Source organism: Pan paniscus, chromosome 21 (assembly GCF_029289425.2).
Source record: "Pan paniscus chromosome 21, NHGRI_mPanPan1-v2.0_pri, whole genome shotgun sequence".
Taxonomy (NCBI): Eukaryota; Metazoa; Chordata; class Mammalia; order Primates; family Hominidae; genus Pan; species Pan paniscus.
Window position 1 is genome coordinate 41690820 of NC_073270.2, and position 15593 is coordinate 41706412.

Consider the following 15593-nt stretch of genomic DNA (forward strand, 5'->3'; position numbering starts at 1 on the left):
GAACTGCAGGCTGATTTTGATTGTTGAGAGCAGTGCAAGGAAGACAAGTCTGGCCTTCCTTATATTAACAAATGGCACTCACTGCAATAGGACCTATCTGGGACCAATCCAAGCTGTCCATGGACCCTAACTACCTCCTTCACTGGTTGGGCAGAAGCCTCTGGAAACACAGTAGGTTTAAGATTTCAGAACAGGTCCTCATTATTTGCCAAATTCTTTCTTCCCTTTGTAAACGATTATGCTAGTTTAAACACCAAAAGGGAGCCAGCCGGAGAGACATTAAAATGAGTAGCTTCAGTAATGTAAATAATCCATTACTTCAACTAGTTCTGCTTTATTCCTACCACAGGCCTAAAATTTGGCAAGGAAGTTGAGCAAGCCTGGCGGCATAAGCCAGAGCTCACAAGAACTAGCCTATCTCTGTGAAGGTGTGCAGTAAACACTTCACATTAAAATGGCCCAGTAACTTGGACATTTTGGGAAGCCTGTACCCAAAGGGCAGGTGCAAGTTGGTGCCCATATTGGTATAGAGGTAGCCAGTTAAGTGAGCATTTAATAGAGCCAGCTATTTTGCGTGTAAGAAATCCAAGTGGGTCCTTGGGAGCCCAGGTGAAAAACTTCCCATGTGTGGTAGAGGGATAACCTAGGTTCAGTCAACATCTAAAGATCCCACCATAGCCAACGAAGGCCTTATTGTTACGGACTCCCAACTTCGTTTCGCCACCAGCCAGAAAGGCGGTAGGAAACAAGCTTGGTAAAATAAACCCAATAAAGAACGAATGAAAGAGACACACCAGACCACAGGCGCTGCCAAAACTCATTTTTCATTAACACGGGGTGGGGTCCCAGGCTCAGGCCCCCGGACCCGATCATGGCCCCAGTCCGCACAGAGCGCCCGGCCCTGGCCGCCCGCAGCTCCACCGCTCAGCCAGTGATGCGCACATCCGTGCGGCGGCGGATCCGCCGGGCCCGAGCCGCCTCGGGCAGGATGGCGAGCAGCTGCTCTTGCACCAGCATCTCCACGATCTGCTCCTTGGTGCGGATGTCAGGGCGCAGCCACTGGCGGGACAGCTCCCGCAGCTGCCGGAAAGCCTCCCGGGGACCCGCCGCATCCTGGTAGCGGAACTGCCGGAAACGCTGGCGGAACGTCTCGGGACCGAGTCTAGAGCCGGCGGGGCCTGGTGTGGAGCGCGCTTCAGCTTCGGCCTGAGGCGCTACGCTCACGGGTGCGGGCCCGAGAGGCAGCTCCAGGGCCGCGGAGGCCGCAGCTCGGGGCGTAGGGATGGCTTCAGGGACCGCGGCGTTGGGACTGGAAGGCTCAGGGGCAGGCGGTGAGGCCTCTGGCAGCGAGGAGCCCACACAGTTACGCTCAGGGGCTGAGCTCGAACCGGTTCCTTCCAGTTTCTCCGGTGGCACCGCCGCGGGACTCCCAGTGGTCGCCAAGATCGGCTCCGTAGCCGCCATAACTCCAGCTCCGGGCGTCACTCTTTGTTCGGTAGCTGTGTGCTCAGCACTGCGTCTGCGCGGGGGTGGGGTGAGCAGGGAGACGTTTCCGGTTAAAGGGCAGAGCTCGCGTCACCCTTGAGGGAGTCGGACTCAGGACCGGCCGAGAGTGCTTACCTGCACCAGCGAAACGCCTGCGGCAGCCGGAAGCGAAAGTCTCTGGCTTCTCCGCGTCCAGGTCGGCGCGCGAGCACCCGGAAGCCGCTTGCGGGCTCCCGGAAGCGGCGCCCTCTAGCGTTCTCGAGTCGCATGAGGCGGCTGCTGCCCTCGCGGTGCGGGAGGGCGAGCTGCGTGTGGCCTGGGCTCCTTCCGAATGGTGGCGCCTCTGAGCGCCAGTTCGAGGAGGAGTCGGAGGAGGAGCCTGAATGTTTGGAGGTAGACTTCAAGTCCCGGACCTTATCCGTGCGCCGCTTCGGTTTGCAGGTGACCTTTCCGTGCGGGCGCCCCTCCTGATTGACCCTGATGAGCTGTAGCTCTGATGGCCCCTCCTTCGGGAATGATTAGGGTGACGGCTGGCCGGGGCTCGTTCGAGTGGCGCCCGGCCGGTGACCCGAACAGGAGAGCGGGGCGGCGGCCGTTCTCTCGGGAGGGGCCCATCTGGAGAAAGTCCTCTCGCTTGGTCAAACTAGGAGGGCGATAGCACCGGCCTTACTGCGACGATGACAAAGTACAACACACCGTCTGGCGCGAAGGAAATGCTCGAGAACCCTTTGCTGTTGTTATTTTTCGCGTGTCCTCCGAAACCAAGGGAAATGCAGCTCTGTGGGTTCTGTTAACTTCAGCATTTAATAAGTGAACTCTAAATGCATTGCCCCTTATGGTGGCCGCCGGCCGCCTGAGTTGACTGAGCTCTTGCAACGTAGCTAGTTGATAACCCTCGAAATATAGCGAATTGAGATGTGCTATATTGTAAAATACGGGACTTAGTACGAAAAAACTGATGTAAAAATTATCTCAATACTTTTTAATACTGATTACCTGTTGGAATATAATGTTTTGCATATATTGGGTCAAATAAAATGTTATTAATTTCACCTGTGTTTTTACTTTTTAAATGCAGCTACTAAAAACATTTAAATTGCATGTGCAGTTTACATTATATTTCTGTTGAGCAGCCTTGGGTTAGAGTGTTGGAGTGAGGCTACCTTGGTGGAATCCCCTTTGACGATACCCAGCTCAGAGTTGTTAGGAGGATTAAATAAGTTAAGCCGTTGGAGAGAAAGGGCTTTTAAGAAGTTTGCTCTTGTTTTTATTAGGTAAACTGCTTGCTATCTCTGAGCTACTGTTTTCTTTTCAGTAAAATGTAGATGTAATAGAACTTACCTCTCAGAGGTAATTGAGAATTCAGTGAGATGATGTAGGTAAAAGCACGTGGCCCTGACAGCCCCCGGCCAGGTGGTTTTCTGTTTGGTAGCTGACTCACAAATAGTTTTTGTTTTTGTTTTTGTTTTTGTTTTGAGACTGAGTCCTCCGCCTACCGGGTTCAAGCGATTCTCCTGCCTCTGCCTCCCGAGTAGCTGGGATTACAGGCGCCCACCACCACACCCGGCTAATATTTTATATTTTTGGTAGAGATGGGGTTTCACCGTGTTGGCCAGACTGGCCTCGAACTCTTGACCTCAGGTGATCCACTCTCCTCAGCCTCCCAAAGTGCTGGCATTACAGGCGTGAGCCACCGCGCCGGGCCACAAATAGGTTTTATATCCTCATTTTACAGAAGGGGAAACTGAGGCCCTGAAAGGACAGGGGCCTCATATGAAAGGTTTTCTATGATCTTGCAGTCCTTTTGAGCCCGTGCAGGATGGAGGAGCAGGTTTAACAACCATTAACATGCCATTAGCCCTGATATAAAACTTACCCCTACCATAGGATGTTTCCTTTGGATGGGTGGAAGTGGACCCTCATGAAATCATTAACATAGCCTGAAAACCTTGAAAGTCATTGCAGTGGGCCTTTAATGTTTTTTAGTTGCTGACATGTAAAAATTGGGAGATTTCACATGCAAATCTGGATTTCTAGTTTTTCTTGAAAAAACGGAAGAGCTGGCCACACTGGACCCAAATTCCTGCCGGTCAACAATCAGCTGACACTGAGTAGAGACGACTTCCTTTAGACAAGATACTCTGTCCCATTTGGTCTCAATCTCAACCATTCCCTATGGTTCTCTGAAATAGAATGTTGTTTGCATTTACTGTTGCTCTCAGGTTGTTGCTTTATTTAGGGTTGATATTTTTCTCTCTTTTCTTTTTAGAGGTGAGAAAGCAGGGTCTTAGTGTTTGTTATGCCTACTGGCTTCAAACCTTGACTTCTCTCTGGCCCCTCAGTAGTTGGGTTTGCTGCCCAGAGTGACCAACAGTGCTATTCCCTGTGTGGTAACAGGTACTCAGTTTCCAGGCCTAAGGGAGCATACTAACCCTTCTGTGGAGGCAAGAGGTGATAGAAGTCTTCACTGGGGAGGAGACTTCAAGCTGAGACTCAAGAAGAAAATGGGTGGGGCTCAGGGACATTCCAGGTAGAAGGTACTGCCTGTACAAAGGCACATAGTAGGAGCAAAACTGTGGAAACTGCAGGCTATATGGGAAAGTGGTTGGGATCTGGAGAAGGGGTGAGAGATGAGGTTGGAACACTGGTGGGGGTTAAATCATAAATGTCCTAGAATTCCATGTTTAAAATTTAGTTCTTATCTTCTTGTGAAAGGGAATGAACTTTTGTGGCACCTGGAATCATGAGATGTTATGTTAGATCTCTAGTCTATTTCTTCCATCCCTATTGAAATCGTGAATTATTAGAGATAGGAGGAGGGACCTGAGAGATCTATTAGAGTCATTGAATGTTAGACTGGAAGGGCCCTTAGAAATGGAATTTAAAAATCCAGCCCTTTGTGGGCCGGTAAGCCTGCTTTAAAGTGATTCAGCAGTAAAAAATAATGTGGAGGGAATAAATGAAACAAGATTGGCTCAGTAGTTGGCCGGGCGCGGTGGCTCATGCCTGTAATCCCAGCACTTTGGGAGGCATAGGCAGGCGGATCACCTGAGCTCAGGAGTTCAAGACCAGCCTGGGCAACATGATGAAACCCTGTCTCTACTAAAAATACAAAAAATTAGCTGGGCTCGGTGGCTCATGCCTGTAATCTCAGCACTTTAGAAGGCTTGAAAGATTGGCAGTATGTACACTCTACTTTTGTATATACTTGAAAATGTCCATGATAAAAGTTAAAACATTCAGATTCCCAGAGTCTGAAAAAAAACATATAATGCCTCTTCTTCGAAAAGGGATGCAGTTATCTACTTTCATGTAATTTACATATATCCTTGAACCCTCCCAGAAGTCCCAGATTAAGCTTAAAATATACATTTATATTTCATTCTTTTGAATTTTGCAGATTGAGAAACCAAGATGTCAGAAGATGAAGGATTGGTCCAAAATAAGAAAGCTAGTAAGTGGTTCCATGAGGACAGAAATCTTTTGACTTTTAGTCCAAACTCTTATCTTATTAGGCCTCTTTATCCCTAGATTGGGAGTTCACTTGGGAAGGGATCATAACTCATTCATCTCATATCACTTAGCTTCCAACACAAGGCCTGACTCCTAGGTAGCCTCAGTGTTGATTAAAGGAAAGAGGACAAATGTGGATTGCAGACCATCCCTGAGAAGGCAGAGCTCTCATATGAGTCCCAGACTCTTTCAGAGACCTCAGTGCCTTTTGATGGCACTTGGTTGTTGAGGGTTGTGGAAAAGAAGCTTGGATACTTCTTTTCTTTTTTATCAGAGCCATCACACTGGAGAATACGTCTTTTAAAAAGCTTTTCATTGGCCAAGCACGGTGGCTCACGCCTGTAATCCCAGCACTTTGGGAGGCCGAGGCAGGCGGATCACGAGTTCAGGAGTTTGAGACCAGCCTGGCCAATATAGTGAAATCCCATATCTACTAAAAATACAAAAAATTAGCTGGGCGTGGTGGCAGGTACCTGTAATCCGAGCTACTTGGGAGGCTGAGGCAGAAGAATCACTTGAACCCGGGAGGCAGAGGTTGCAGTGAGCTGAGATCGTGCCACTGCACTCCAGCCTGGGTGACAGTGTGAGACTTCATCTCAAAAAAATAAATAAATAAGTTTTTTATTTGGAAATAATTATAGATTCATAGAAGGTTGCAAAAATAGTTCAGAGAGGTTTCATGTACCCTTCAGTCAGTTTTCCCTAATGGTAACATCTTGCATAACTATAGTACAATATCAAAACCAGGAAATTGACATTGGTACAATCCACAGACTTTATTCACATTTTCCCAGTTTTACATACATGCATTTGTGTGTGTATGTGTGTGTGTAGGTCTATGCAATTTTATCATGTGTGGATTAATGCAACTACTACCACAATATCTAGAACTGTCTGATCACCACAAAGATCCCTCGTGCTATCTCTTTATAATTGCATCCATTCATCTTCCCTTCCCCTATCCCTAACCACAGGCAACCACTAATCTATTCTCCATGTCTATAACTGTGTTATTTAAAAAATGTTACATACTTGGAATCATATAGTGTATAATCATTTGGGCTTGGCTCTTTCCACTTGGCACAATTCCCTGGAGATTCACCCAAGTGGTTGCTTGTATCAATAGTTTGTCCTTTTTATTGCTGAGTAGTAATCCATGGTATAGATGTACCATGGTATATTTAACCATCCATTGAAGGACATTTGGGTTGTCTCCACCTTTGAGCTGTTACAAATAGAACCGCTATGAGTTATTTTATGACATGGCTTTGGGTAATCACTTATCTTTCTGAGCCTGGAAATAGTAACTACCACACAGGATGGTTCTGAATAGTTGAGGAGGAGAAATATATATAAGGGAACTGGTGTAGGGTTTGGCACAGAATATATACTTTGTCATTTTTTTTAAAACCGATGGTTATGAAGAGATAATACTTCCTTGAATATGTAAGTTCTAGTATGTAGTATTTTTAAAAGTCACAGGCATTGATATTATTATTAGTGTATTAGTCTGTTCTCATGCTGCTAATAAAGACATACCCAAGACTGGGTAATTTATAAAGGAAAGACGTTTAATAAACTCACAGCTCCACGTGGCTAGGGAGGCCTCACAATCGTGGTGGAAGACAAGGAGGAGCAAGTCACATCTTACATGGATGGCAGCAGGCAGACAGAATGAGAAAGTGAAAGGGGTTTCCCCTTATAAAACCATCAGATCTCGTGAGACTTATTCACTACCATGCGAACAGTATGGGGGAACTACCCCCATGATTGAATTATCTTCCACTGAGTCCTTCCCACAACACGTGGGAATTATGAGAGCTACAATTCAAGATGAGATTTGGGTGCGGATACAGCCAAACCATATCATTCTTGAACATCTGTGTATGTGTGATACTTTATTTACAGATGAGAAATTAAGGTCTAGAGAGATTAATTAACTTGCCCAGGTTCAGCCAATCCATGGCAAGATTGGGATTCAAACCCACGTTTAACATAGACAGTAGGAACCATGGAAGGACTTAAAGCAGGGGAAGGATGTGATCAGATTTGTGTTTTAGGAGACTCAGTCTGGATGCACTGTAAAGAATATTGCTTTATTGCTGAACACTTAGATTATTTCTGATTTTTCATTAAAATAATGTGATAATCATATATTGCTTAAAGCTTGTTCTGATTTTGAATTATAAGCATCTATTACTATCAAATCTATTTGGTCTCTGAGTTTGAAAAGGAAGCATTCTGATAGCAAGAGCTTGGATGGTAAGGGATACCAGTACTTCCTTAAGCTGTAATCCCAAAAGAGGACTGACTGAAATATTTTGCTACATATTGCCACCTTTCTTTCTATAGACATGTGTTTGATTCATAGAACCTTAGGACAACCCCTTTACTTCACAGATGGGCAAACTAAAGTTCAGAAAGTAGAAGTACTAGCCAGGGTAGAATCCAGGGCCCAGCAATGAATGAGAATTTTAGTTGCTCTACATCCTCATCAGCACTTAGTATTTCATTTGACAGAGTCTGTCATCCAAGCTCAGTGACATTAGTAATTCAGAAAATTCAGTGCAGTGTTGCAGTCCTAGCTCACTGCAGCGTCAAACTCCTGGGTTCAAACTATTCTGCCTCAGCTTCATGAGTAGCTGGGACTACAGGCGCGTACCACCATGCCCCACTAATTGTTTTTTTGTTTGTTTGTTTGTTTTATAGAGACAGGGTCTCGCTATGTTGCCCAGGCTGGCCTCAAACTGCTGGGCCCAAACAATCCTCCTGCCTTAGCCACCCAAAGTGCTGGGATTACAGGCGTGAGCCACCGTGCCTGCCCCTACCTCTCACTTTCTCTGTCTCTATACTGCCATACTCCTCTTCTCTTCCCTTCCATTCCCTTCCCTTCTCTTCCCTTCTCTTCCCCTCTCTTCCCTTCTCTTCCTTTCCTCTCCTCTCCTCTCCCCTCCCCTCCCCTTTTTCTTTCATCTTGCTCTGTCGCCACCCCCCTCCTCCCGCTTTTTCTTTCCTCTCGCTCTGTCACCCAGCTGGAGTGTGGTGGCATGATCTTGGCTCACTGCAACCTCTGCCTCCCAGGTTCAAGCTATTCTCTTGCCTCAGCCTCTCGAGTAGCTGGGATTACAGACGCCTGCCACCACACCCGGTTAATTTTTTGTATTTTTAGTAGAGACAGATTTTCACCATGTTAGCCAGGCTTGTCTCCAACCTCTGACCTCAGGTGATCCACCTGCCTCAGCCTCCCAAAGTGCTGGAATGACAGGCGTGAGCCACCACGCCCGGCCTCTTGGCTCTTTTTAAATCATTCATTCCCAACTCCTTCATTTGCTTTTTGCAGTCCTATCTTCTGTTCTCAGCAAGGCTAGCTTTCTTTTTGATGTTTCTGGAATGACCTTCTCTTCTGAGACGGTTATTTTTAAAATCCCTTCTTTCCTGAGCTCTGCCAGTGTCGTCTCCTCTGGCTGTCTCAGTGTCTTTTCTTTGAACTATTACATCTTTGCTTTGATCTCTTGTTTTAAAATTCATTAAGCCCTTTGACTTCTTTGTTGTTCATGATTATCATCTGTTTCATGTTAGCTTTTTTATTTTTCTTTTTTTGGTGATTGTCTTTCATCTGCCATTTGTTTTTCCTGTTCCCTGCCTCCCTCTCCTGCTTTTTTCAGTAATATATTTGTATAAGTCTTGTGCTATTTCTTTTTTACTATAACTCCCCTTTAGATGAAGTGAGTTCTTCTGGACAAGCTGCTTGTGGGATTGTGTGTGGAGAAAGGACTAGAGTAGAATTCCAGGCTGGCAGGAATTCTCTTGGCTTCATAGTGAAGCTTCTTCTGACAGGGTTTTGTGTGAGTATGTGAATTGGTTTAGCCCTCTCCTCTTCCGATCAGTTGGAGCTTGGCAGCTGTAGGGCTATAAAAATGGAACATCTGTGTGTTTCCCTGGTCACCCCACTCCCCTACTTCTCCTTGGTCCCAGTGGGACCAGAGCCAGCCTGTCCATCACCATCCCAATGTTCTACTGAAGGTGTTGTGAGTTGTGCCCTCAAGGTGTAGCCCGCTTCTTTGGAGAACTACGAGTTTTGCCAGCTCTCCCTAAGGCCTGCAGCCATAGCGTTCTCTATTGGCATTAACCTTCTGGATCTTCTCAGCACCCCTCATTGCCGCACAGGCTGATGTGATAGCTTCACACATCACAGAGGGCACCGTCACCCTCTGGCCACTGGAGTGCTTAACCCAGAAAGGCTGGGAAGTTAATGCCTCCAGGAGCAGCTCTCAAGTGGACAATTCTGAGGCATGCTCCCTGCAGTCTTTTTTTTTTTTTTTTTGAGACATAGTCTTGCTCTGTCGCCCAGGCTGGAGTGCAGTGGCACGATCTCGGCTCACTGCAAGCTCCATCTCCTGGGTTCACGCCATTCTCCTGCCTCAGCCTCCCGAGTAGCTGGGACTACAGGCGCCCACCACTACACCCAGCTAATTTTTTTTGTATTTTTGATAGAGATGGGGTTTCACCGTGTTATCCAGGGTGGTCTCGATCTCCTGACCTTGTGATCCGCCTGTCTTGGACTCCCAAAGTGCTGGGATTACAGGCATGAGCCACCACACCCGGCCCCCTGCAGTCTTACTAGGGTCCCCAGGACATTGGAGCCCCACTGGGCCATAGGGGTGACATGTTCATGCACCTCTGTCAAAAAACAAAAATTTCTAGAAGATCCTGTGATTATTCTCCTTAGCTATGTTAACATAATGAATTATGTTTATATAATTAACCATCTTTGCACTCCCAGAATGATATGTTATTTTTACAGGTACTGCTGAATTCTATTTGCTTATATTTTAAGATTTTAAAAACAATATTTATAAATGAGATGAATCTGTAGCTTTCTTTTTTTGTGCAACCTCTATTAGGTTTTAGTGTCAGTGTTCTCACTTCATTACAATAATTTGGTAGTTTTCCTTCTTTTTAGGCTCTGGAACGGTTGAAGAAACATTGGGGTTGTTTGGAGTTGCCTGTGAAACCTTTAGGACCAGCTGCTTTTTTCTTTTTAGGTAGTGGTAGTGGTGAGAGACCTCTTTTACAGCTTCTCTACTTCTATGACAATTAATCTATTTAGGCTGGGCATGGTGGCTCACACCTCTAATCCCAGCACTTTAAGAGGCTGAAGTGGGAGGACTGCTTGAGCCCAGGAGTTCAAGACCAGCCTGGGCAACGTAGTGAGACCAGATCTCTACAAATTAAAAAATTAGTCAGTCATGGTGGTGCACACCTGTGGTCCCAACTACTTGGAGGCTGAAGTGAGAGGATCACCTGAGTCTGGGAAGGTAGAGGCTGCAGTGAGCTGTGATCATGCCACTGCACTCTGGCCTAGGGCGTAGAGTGAGACCTTGTCTCCAAATTAAAAAAAAAAAAAAAAGGAAATAAAATCAGAAAATTAGTCTACTTAAATGGTTTCGGCCGGTCACGGTGGCGGATCACTTGAGGTCAGGAGTTCGAGACCAGCCTGGCCAACATGGTGAAACCCTGTCTTTACTAAAAATACAAAAATTAGCCAGGCACGATGGTGGGTGCCTGTAATCCCAGCTACTCAGGAGGCTGACGCAGGAGAATCGCTTGAACCCAGGAGGCAGAGGTTGCAGTGAGCCAGGGTCGTGCCACTGCACTCCAGCCTGGGCAAAAGAGAGACTCTGTCTCAAAAATAAATAAATAAATAAATAGTTTCTATTGGGGTCACTTTGGTAAATTATTTTTTCCTAAAAGATTATTCATAAAAATCTAGTATTTAAGTGTTAAAAGACTCATTCAAATTCCTAAAAATAACCTCTGTTGAAACATGTCAGTAGGCTAGCTATGGGCTGTGAACTGCCATTTTGCAACCACTAAATAGAGAATTTTTGACCTGAAAGAGGCCCTATGGATCCATACTGGGGGTTGCAAACAGGTAACATGCCTGGCAGATGACTTAATTGTGTGAGGTGAAGACTTTGGTGAATTACAGAGCCAATACCTCAACTAAAGACAAGCAAGTTAATTTTAAGCAATATTTAAACCAAAACACTATGCAGGTCAAATAAAACAGTCTGCAAGTTCACTTGGCACATCACGTGCCATAGCTAGTTTATGGCCTCTGCCAGCCCAGCCTCCTTCCTCATAACCACACCTCCTGAGCATCTCACGTTTTAGCTATGTCTCATGCTCCCTGAACAGACCCTGCTCTTTCTTCATATATCTTTCTTTCTTTTTTTTTTTGAGATGGAGTTTTGCTCTTGTTGCCCAGGCTGGAGTGCAGTGGTGTGATCTCGGCTCACCACAACTTCCGCCTCCTGGGTTCAAGCGATTCTCCTGTCTCGGCCTCCCTAATAGCTGGGATTACAGGCCCGCGCCACCACGCCCGGCTAATTTTGTATTTTTAGTAGAGATGGGGTTTCTCCATGTTGGTCAGGCTGGTCTCAAACTCCCAACCACAGAGTCTATCTCTGTCACCCAGGCTGGAATGCAGTGGCTCAATCTTGGCTCACTGCAGCCTCTGCCTCCTGGGTTCAAGTGATTCTCCTGCCTCAGCCTCCCGAGTAGCTGGGACTACAGGTGCCTGCCACCACGCCTGGCTAATTTTTTTTTGTATTTTTAGTAGAGATGGGGTTTCACCATGTTAGCCAGGATGGTCTCAATCTCCTGACCTCGTGATCCACCCGCCTCGGCCTCCCAAAGTGCTGGGATTATAGGCGTGAGCCACTGCACCCAACCACCTCTTCATATATCTTTTTTTTTTTAAGAGACGGAGTCTCACTCTGTTGCCAGGCTGGAGTGCAGTGCCATGATCTCGACTCACTGCAACCTCTGCCTCCCAGGTTCAAGCAATTCTCCTGCCTCAGCCTCCCAAGTAGCTGGGACTACAGGTGCCCGCTACAAAGCCCAGCTAATTTTTGTATTTTTAGTAGAGACAGGGTTTCATCATGTTGGCCAGGATGATCTCAATCTCTTGACCTCGTGATCTGTCCACCTTGGTCTCCCAAAGTGCTGGGATTACAGACGTGAGCCACCATGCCCGGCCTCATATATCTTTCATAGCTTTATTATAGCAAGACTTTCTCTGAGGATTTTACTTCCCCACCATATTGTGAACTCCTGGTAAGCAGGGACCACATCTTATTCACCTTCATATGCTTTGTAAACATTTGTTGTATAGCTTTTATAATCAGCAAAACAATAAGAATCTTCTCTCTCCCTCTCTCTCTTTTTTTTTTTTTTTTTTTTGAGATGGAGTCTCATTCTGTCACCTAGGCTTGAGTGGTGCAATCTTGGCTCACTGCAACCTGCGCCTCCCAGGCTCAGATGATGCTCCCGCCTCAGCCTCCCGAGTAGCTGGGATTACAGGTGCATGCCACCACACTGGGCTAGTTTTTGTATTTTTAGTAGATACTGGGTTTCACCATGTTGGACGAGCTGGCCTTGAGCTCCTGACCTCAGGTGATCCACCCGCATCAGCCTCCCAAAGTGTTGGGATTGCAGGCATGAGCCACCGTGCTTGGCCGAATCTTCTCATCAATTGTTTGTGGAATTGAATCGAACTCCATTTTATACATTATGAAAATGAGGCCCCAAGTAGTTAAGTGACTTACCTAAGATCACATAGGAATAGGACCAGTGCTCTTTTTGGCATTCTACCCTGTAATAGTTACAGTTATAAAATCAGGAACTGTAATAGAAATGAAACTTTCTTAGTTTCTAGAACTGACTTAAATGTGTGACTCTGAATACCCAGCCCACCTCCTTGCAGATAATTGAATTTAGGATGTCTTCAGGTAAATTGAGATCCAATCCAGTAATTTTGAGTGGATATAATTTCAGGCTTATTGATTCATCTTGGGCCCATTCATAGCTCTCCAAACTTCCTGCCTCTTCTTCCCCAAAGCTGATCTAATTCCTAGAGAAATTGTACAACCACAGCTGGCAAGAGGTGAGGTTGGCAGTAACCATTTTTGGGGTCTCATCAGGTCTTACTGGCATCATCTGATGCCCCTTGTGAGCCTAGATACTTTCCTTGTCACTCTTGGATCCTCAGGCAGTTCAGAGGACTGATGGGACACCCCTCCTGCCTATAGCCGTCTCCTACCATCTCTCTTGCTTTCTCCAGGCCCAGTTGTTTCTTTCAGAAGCCCCCTAAACTTTTGAAGGGGATCCTCTTATATTTCCTTCCTTAAGACTAGGTTTGCAGTGGGGGAGGCAAAAACTCCATACCTCATCTCTCTGTCTCTCTTTCTAAAACTTTCTCTTCTTTCTCTCTCTGAATTCTTTACATCTTTTCTCATGGTATGGGGGAAAAACCAGTTTTGTCCCTTCTCACCTCTGTGTGTGATTACTGTCCCACCCCAAGAGTGGCCTTTGTCTTTCTTCTCAGCTGTCCAGCCGTCTTTGCTGAACTCAGTGTCCTTCTGTCTACCTATCAGTTGGAGGAGAGTTAACAGATACACCCCACGGGATAGGAATGGCAGAGCAGGTGATGCTTGAAATCACAGTTTTCTACTGAGGATCCTGGTGCAAGAGCAAATTGAGATACTCAATTGTCATCTTTAATAGAAAAAAGCACTTTAGATCCTATATTTTTCTATATCTTTAGAAGGACTCCAGAGATTTGAGTTCTAGTCACCAAGTTCCATTCAATATTTGACACTTGATTTGGGTGAGGTCTTCTGTTTTGCTGAGTTTTTTTTTTTTATTGTCCTGATTTAACCAGACTTATGGGACAGTACTATGCACCCACATTCCAGGGCCTCCAAGTTCTAAGTCTCAGAGTGGTCCCTGGGCTAAGGTGCTGGATGAACCTACTCCCAGCCTAGAAGCCTCCCGCTGTAACAAAGTACACCCATTTTTCTATGAGATAGAGAATGAGTTATCTTTTTAAATCATCTTTTTCTTCTTTCTCTTTTGTGTTTTTCTTCTGTTCCCCACTTCCTACTTAGCTGATTAGAAATGCAGTTATAACCTTTTGCTTTCCCTTCACCAGACACTCCTAGAGCAAGTGTATCTGTGTGCTTACTTAAAAGCTCCAGAGTAGAAACCTCTCCCACCAGATTGCCTTGAGAGACAATAGTCAATTTACAACCAAAAGTATGCCTGCCAGGAAACTCTGCCCCACCTGGAGAGTATCTCGAGACAAGGCCACTTTACAACCTAGTTCTTCCCAAGATGGTGGCAGCTCGACCAGGCGGTAGATAAGGCACCAAAGTGAGTCATGGAGACTCCCACCTGCTCATTCCCTCCTCTGCATGCCATTTATGCCAATTCCCCCTCCCAATTTTTTTTTTTTTTTTTTTTTTTGAGACAGAGTCTTGCTCTGTCGTTCAGGCTGGAGTGCAGTGGCACAATCTTGGCTGACTGCAACCTCTGCCTCCCGGGTTCAAGTGATCCTCCCACCTCAGCCTCCCCAGTAGCTGGGATTATAGGTGCCCACCACCTCACCCGGCTAATTTTTTTGTATTTTTAGTAAAGATGGGGTTTCACCACGTTGGCCAGGCTGGACCAGACCTTGCTTCTGTTAATTGGATGCTACAAATGGAGAGCAAGTGTACCTGAAATTTAGCTACACTGCTTTCTTAAAAAAAAAAAAAAAAAGACCCTGGCCAGGAGTGGTGGTTTATGCCTGTAATCCCAGCACTTTGGGAGGCTGAGGTGGGTGGATCACTTGAGGTCAGGAGCTTGAGACCAGCCTGGGCAACGTGGTGAAAGCCTGTCTTTACTAAAAATACAAAAATCAGCCGGGCATGGTGGCACACGCCTGTAATCCTAGCTACTTGGGCGGCTGAGGCAGGAGAATCACTTGAACCTGGGAGGCAGAGGTTGCAGTGAGCTGAGATCGGGCCACTGCACTCCATCCTGGGAACAAAGTGAGACAGTGTCTCAAAAAACAAAAAAGCCCTATCTTTGCAGGACAGATGAGCCCCCAAATTGAGACTTAGCTCAGGAGAGTTCTTGGCTTTGCCCAAGGAAGGAATTCAAGGGTGAGCCAGTGGTGTTAGACAACAATCTTTTGTTGAATAGTGCTTCTCCTTGTGGAGCAGGGCTAACTCATGGGCAATGAATCCAGAGTCGATACCCAGTGTATGAGATGTTGGCAACTGTATTTATACTCACCTCTAATCCCTTCTCAGCCTTTTGGCTGAGATCAAGTGTAGTATACTCATTCCTACCCACTTTCAATCACATGCAAATTAAGGGGCAGGCTAATGCAAATTAAGGGGCAGGTTAATGCAAATTAATGGGTGGGTTTTTAGAGTTTTCTAGGAAAGAGGTAGCAACTTCCTGGTCATTGCCAAGACATTTGTACACTGTCATGGCACTGGTGGGAGTGTCTTATGCTAATGAGGGATGGGGACAGCTAGGGGGTCCTAGATCCTGTTTTGGTCAGCAGGGTTGTGACCAGAAACAAGTCCTGCCATTCTCCTATCTCACCAGGACTCTGGCAGCCATTTAGCTACTTTGAGCCCCAGTCTCCTATGTATGGAGTTGAGTAAAAGTTTGGGTGGTTGTGAGGATTAGCTGAGATAATGCCTGTGAGTATCCAATAAATGTTAGACTCCCACATTCCAATCCCTGTGTTTCCC

At 46.1% G+C, this 15593-nt stretch overlaps 2 protein-coding genes across 3 annotated transcripts in view; one reads left to right on the forward strand and one right to left on the reverse strand.

Annotated features, from left to right (window-relative positions):
- Positions 1–803: 803 nt before the first annotated feature.
- On the reverse strand, positions 804–2531 carry SCAND1 (SCAN domain containing 1). The gene is made up of 2 exons (XM_063600814.1): positions 1621–2531; positions 804–1519 (listed from the first exon to the last, which is right to left on the reverse strand). Exons 1-2 carry the CDS (start codon positions 1752–1754, stop codon positions 925–927), a joined length of 729 nt encoding a protein of 242 aa, XP_063456884.1. The 5' UTR covers positions 1755–2531; the 3' UTR covers positions 804–924.
- CNBD2 (cyclic nucleotide binding domain containing 2) overlaps positions 1513–15593 on the forward strand; it is a 74446-nt gene continuing 60365 nt past the window's right edge. The window contains exons 1-2 of one of the 2 annotated variants that reach the window (XM_008957245.4): positions 1513–1926; positions 4886–4939. In XM_008957245.4, coding sequence (XP_008955493.2) covers positions 1753–1926; positions 4886–4939 — 228 coding nt within the window. In that variant the 5' untranslated portion in view covers positions 1513–1752. The remainder of the gene's footprint in view (positions 1927–4885; positions 4940–15593) is intronic. The other variant, XM_055104819.1, reaches the window with a different exon arrangement.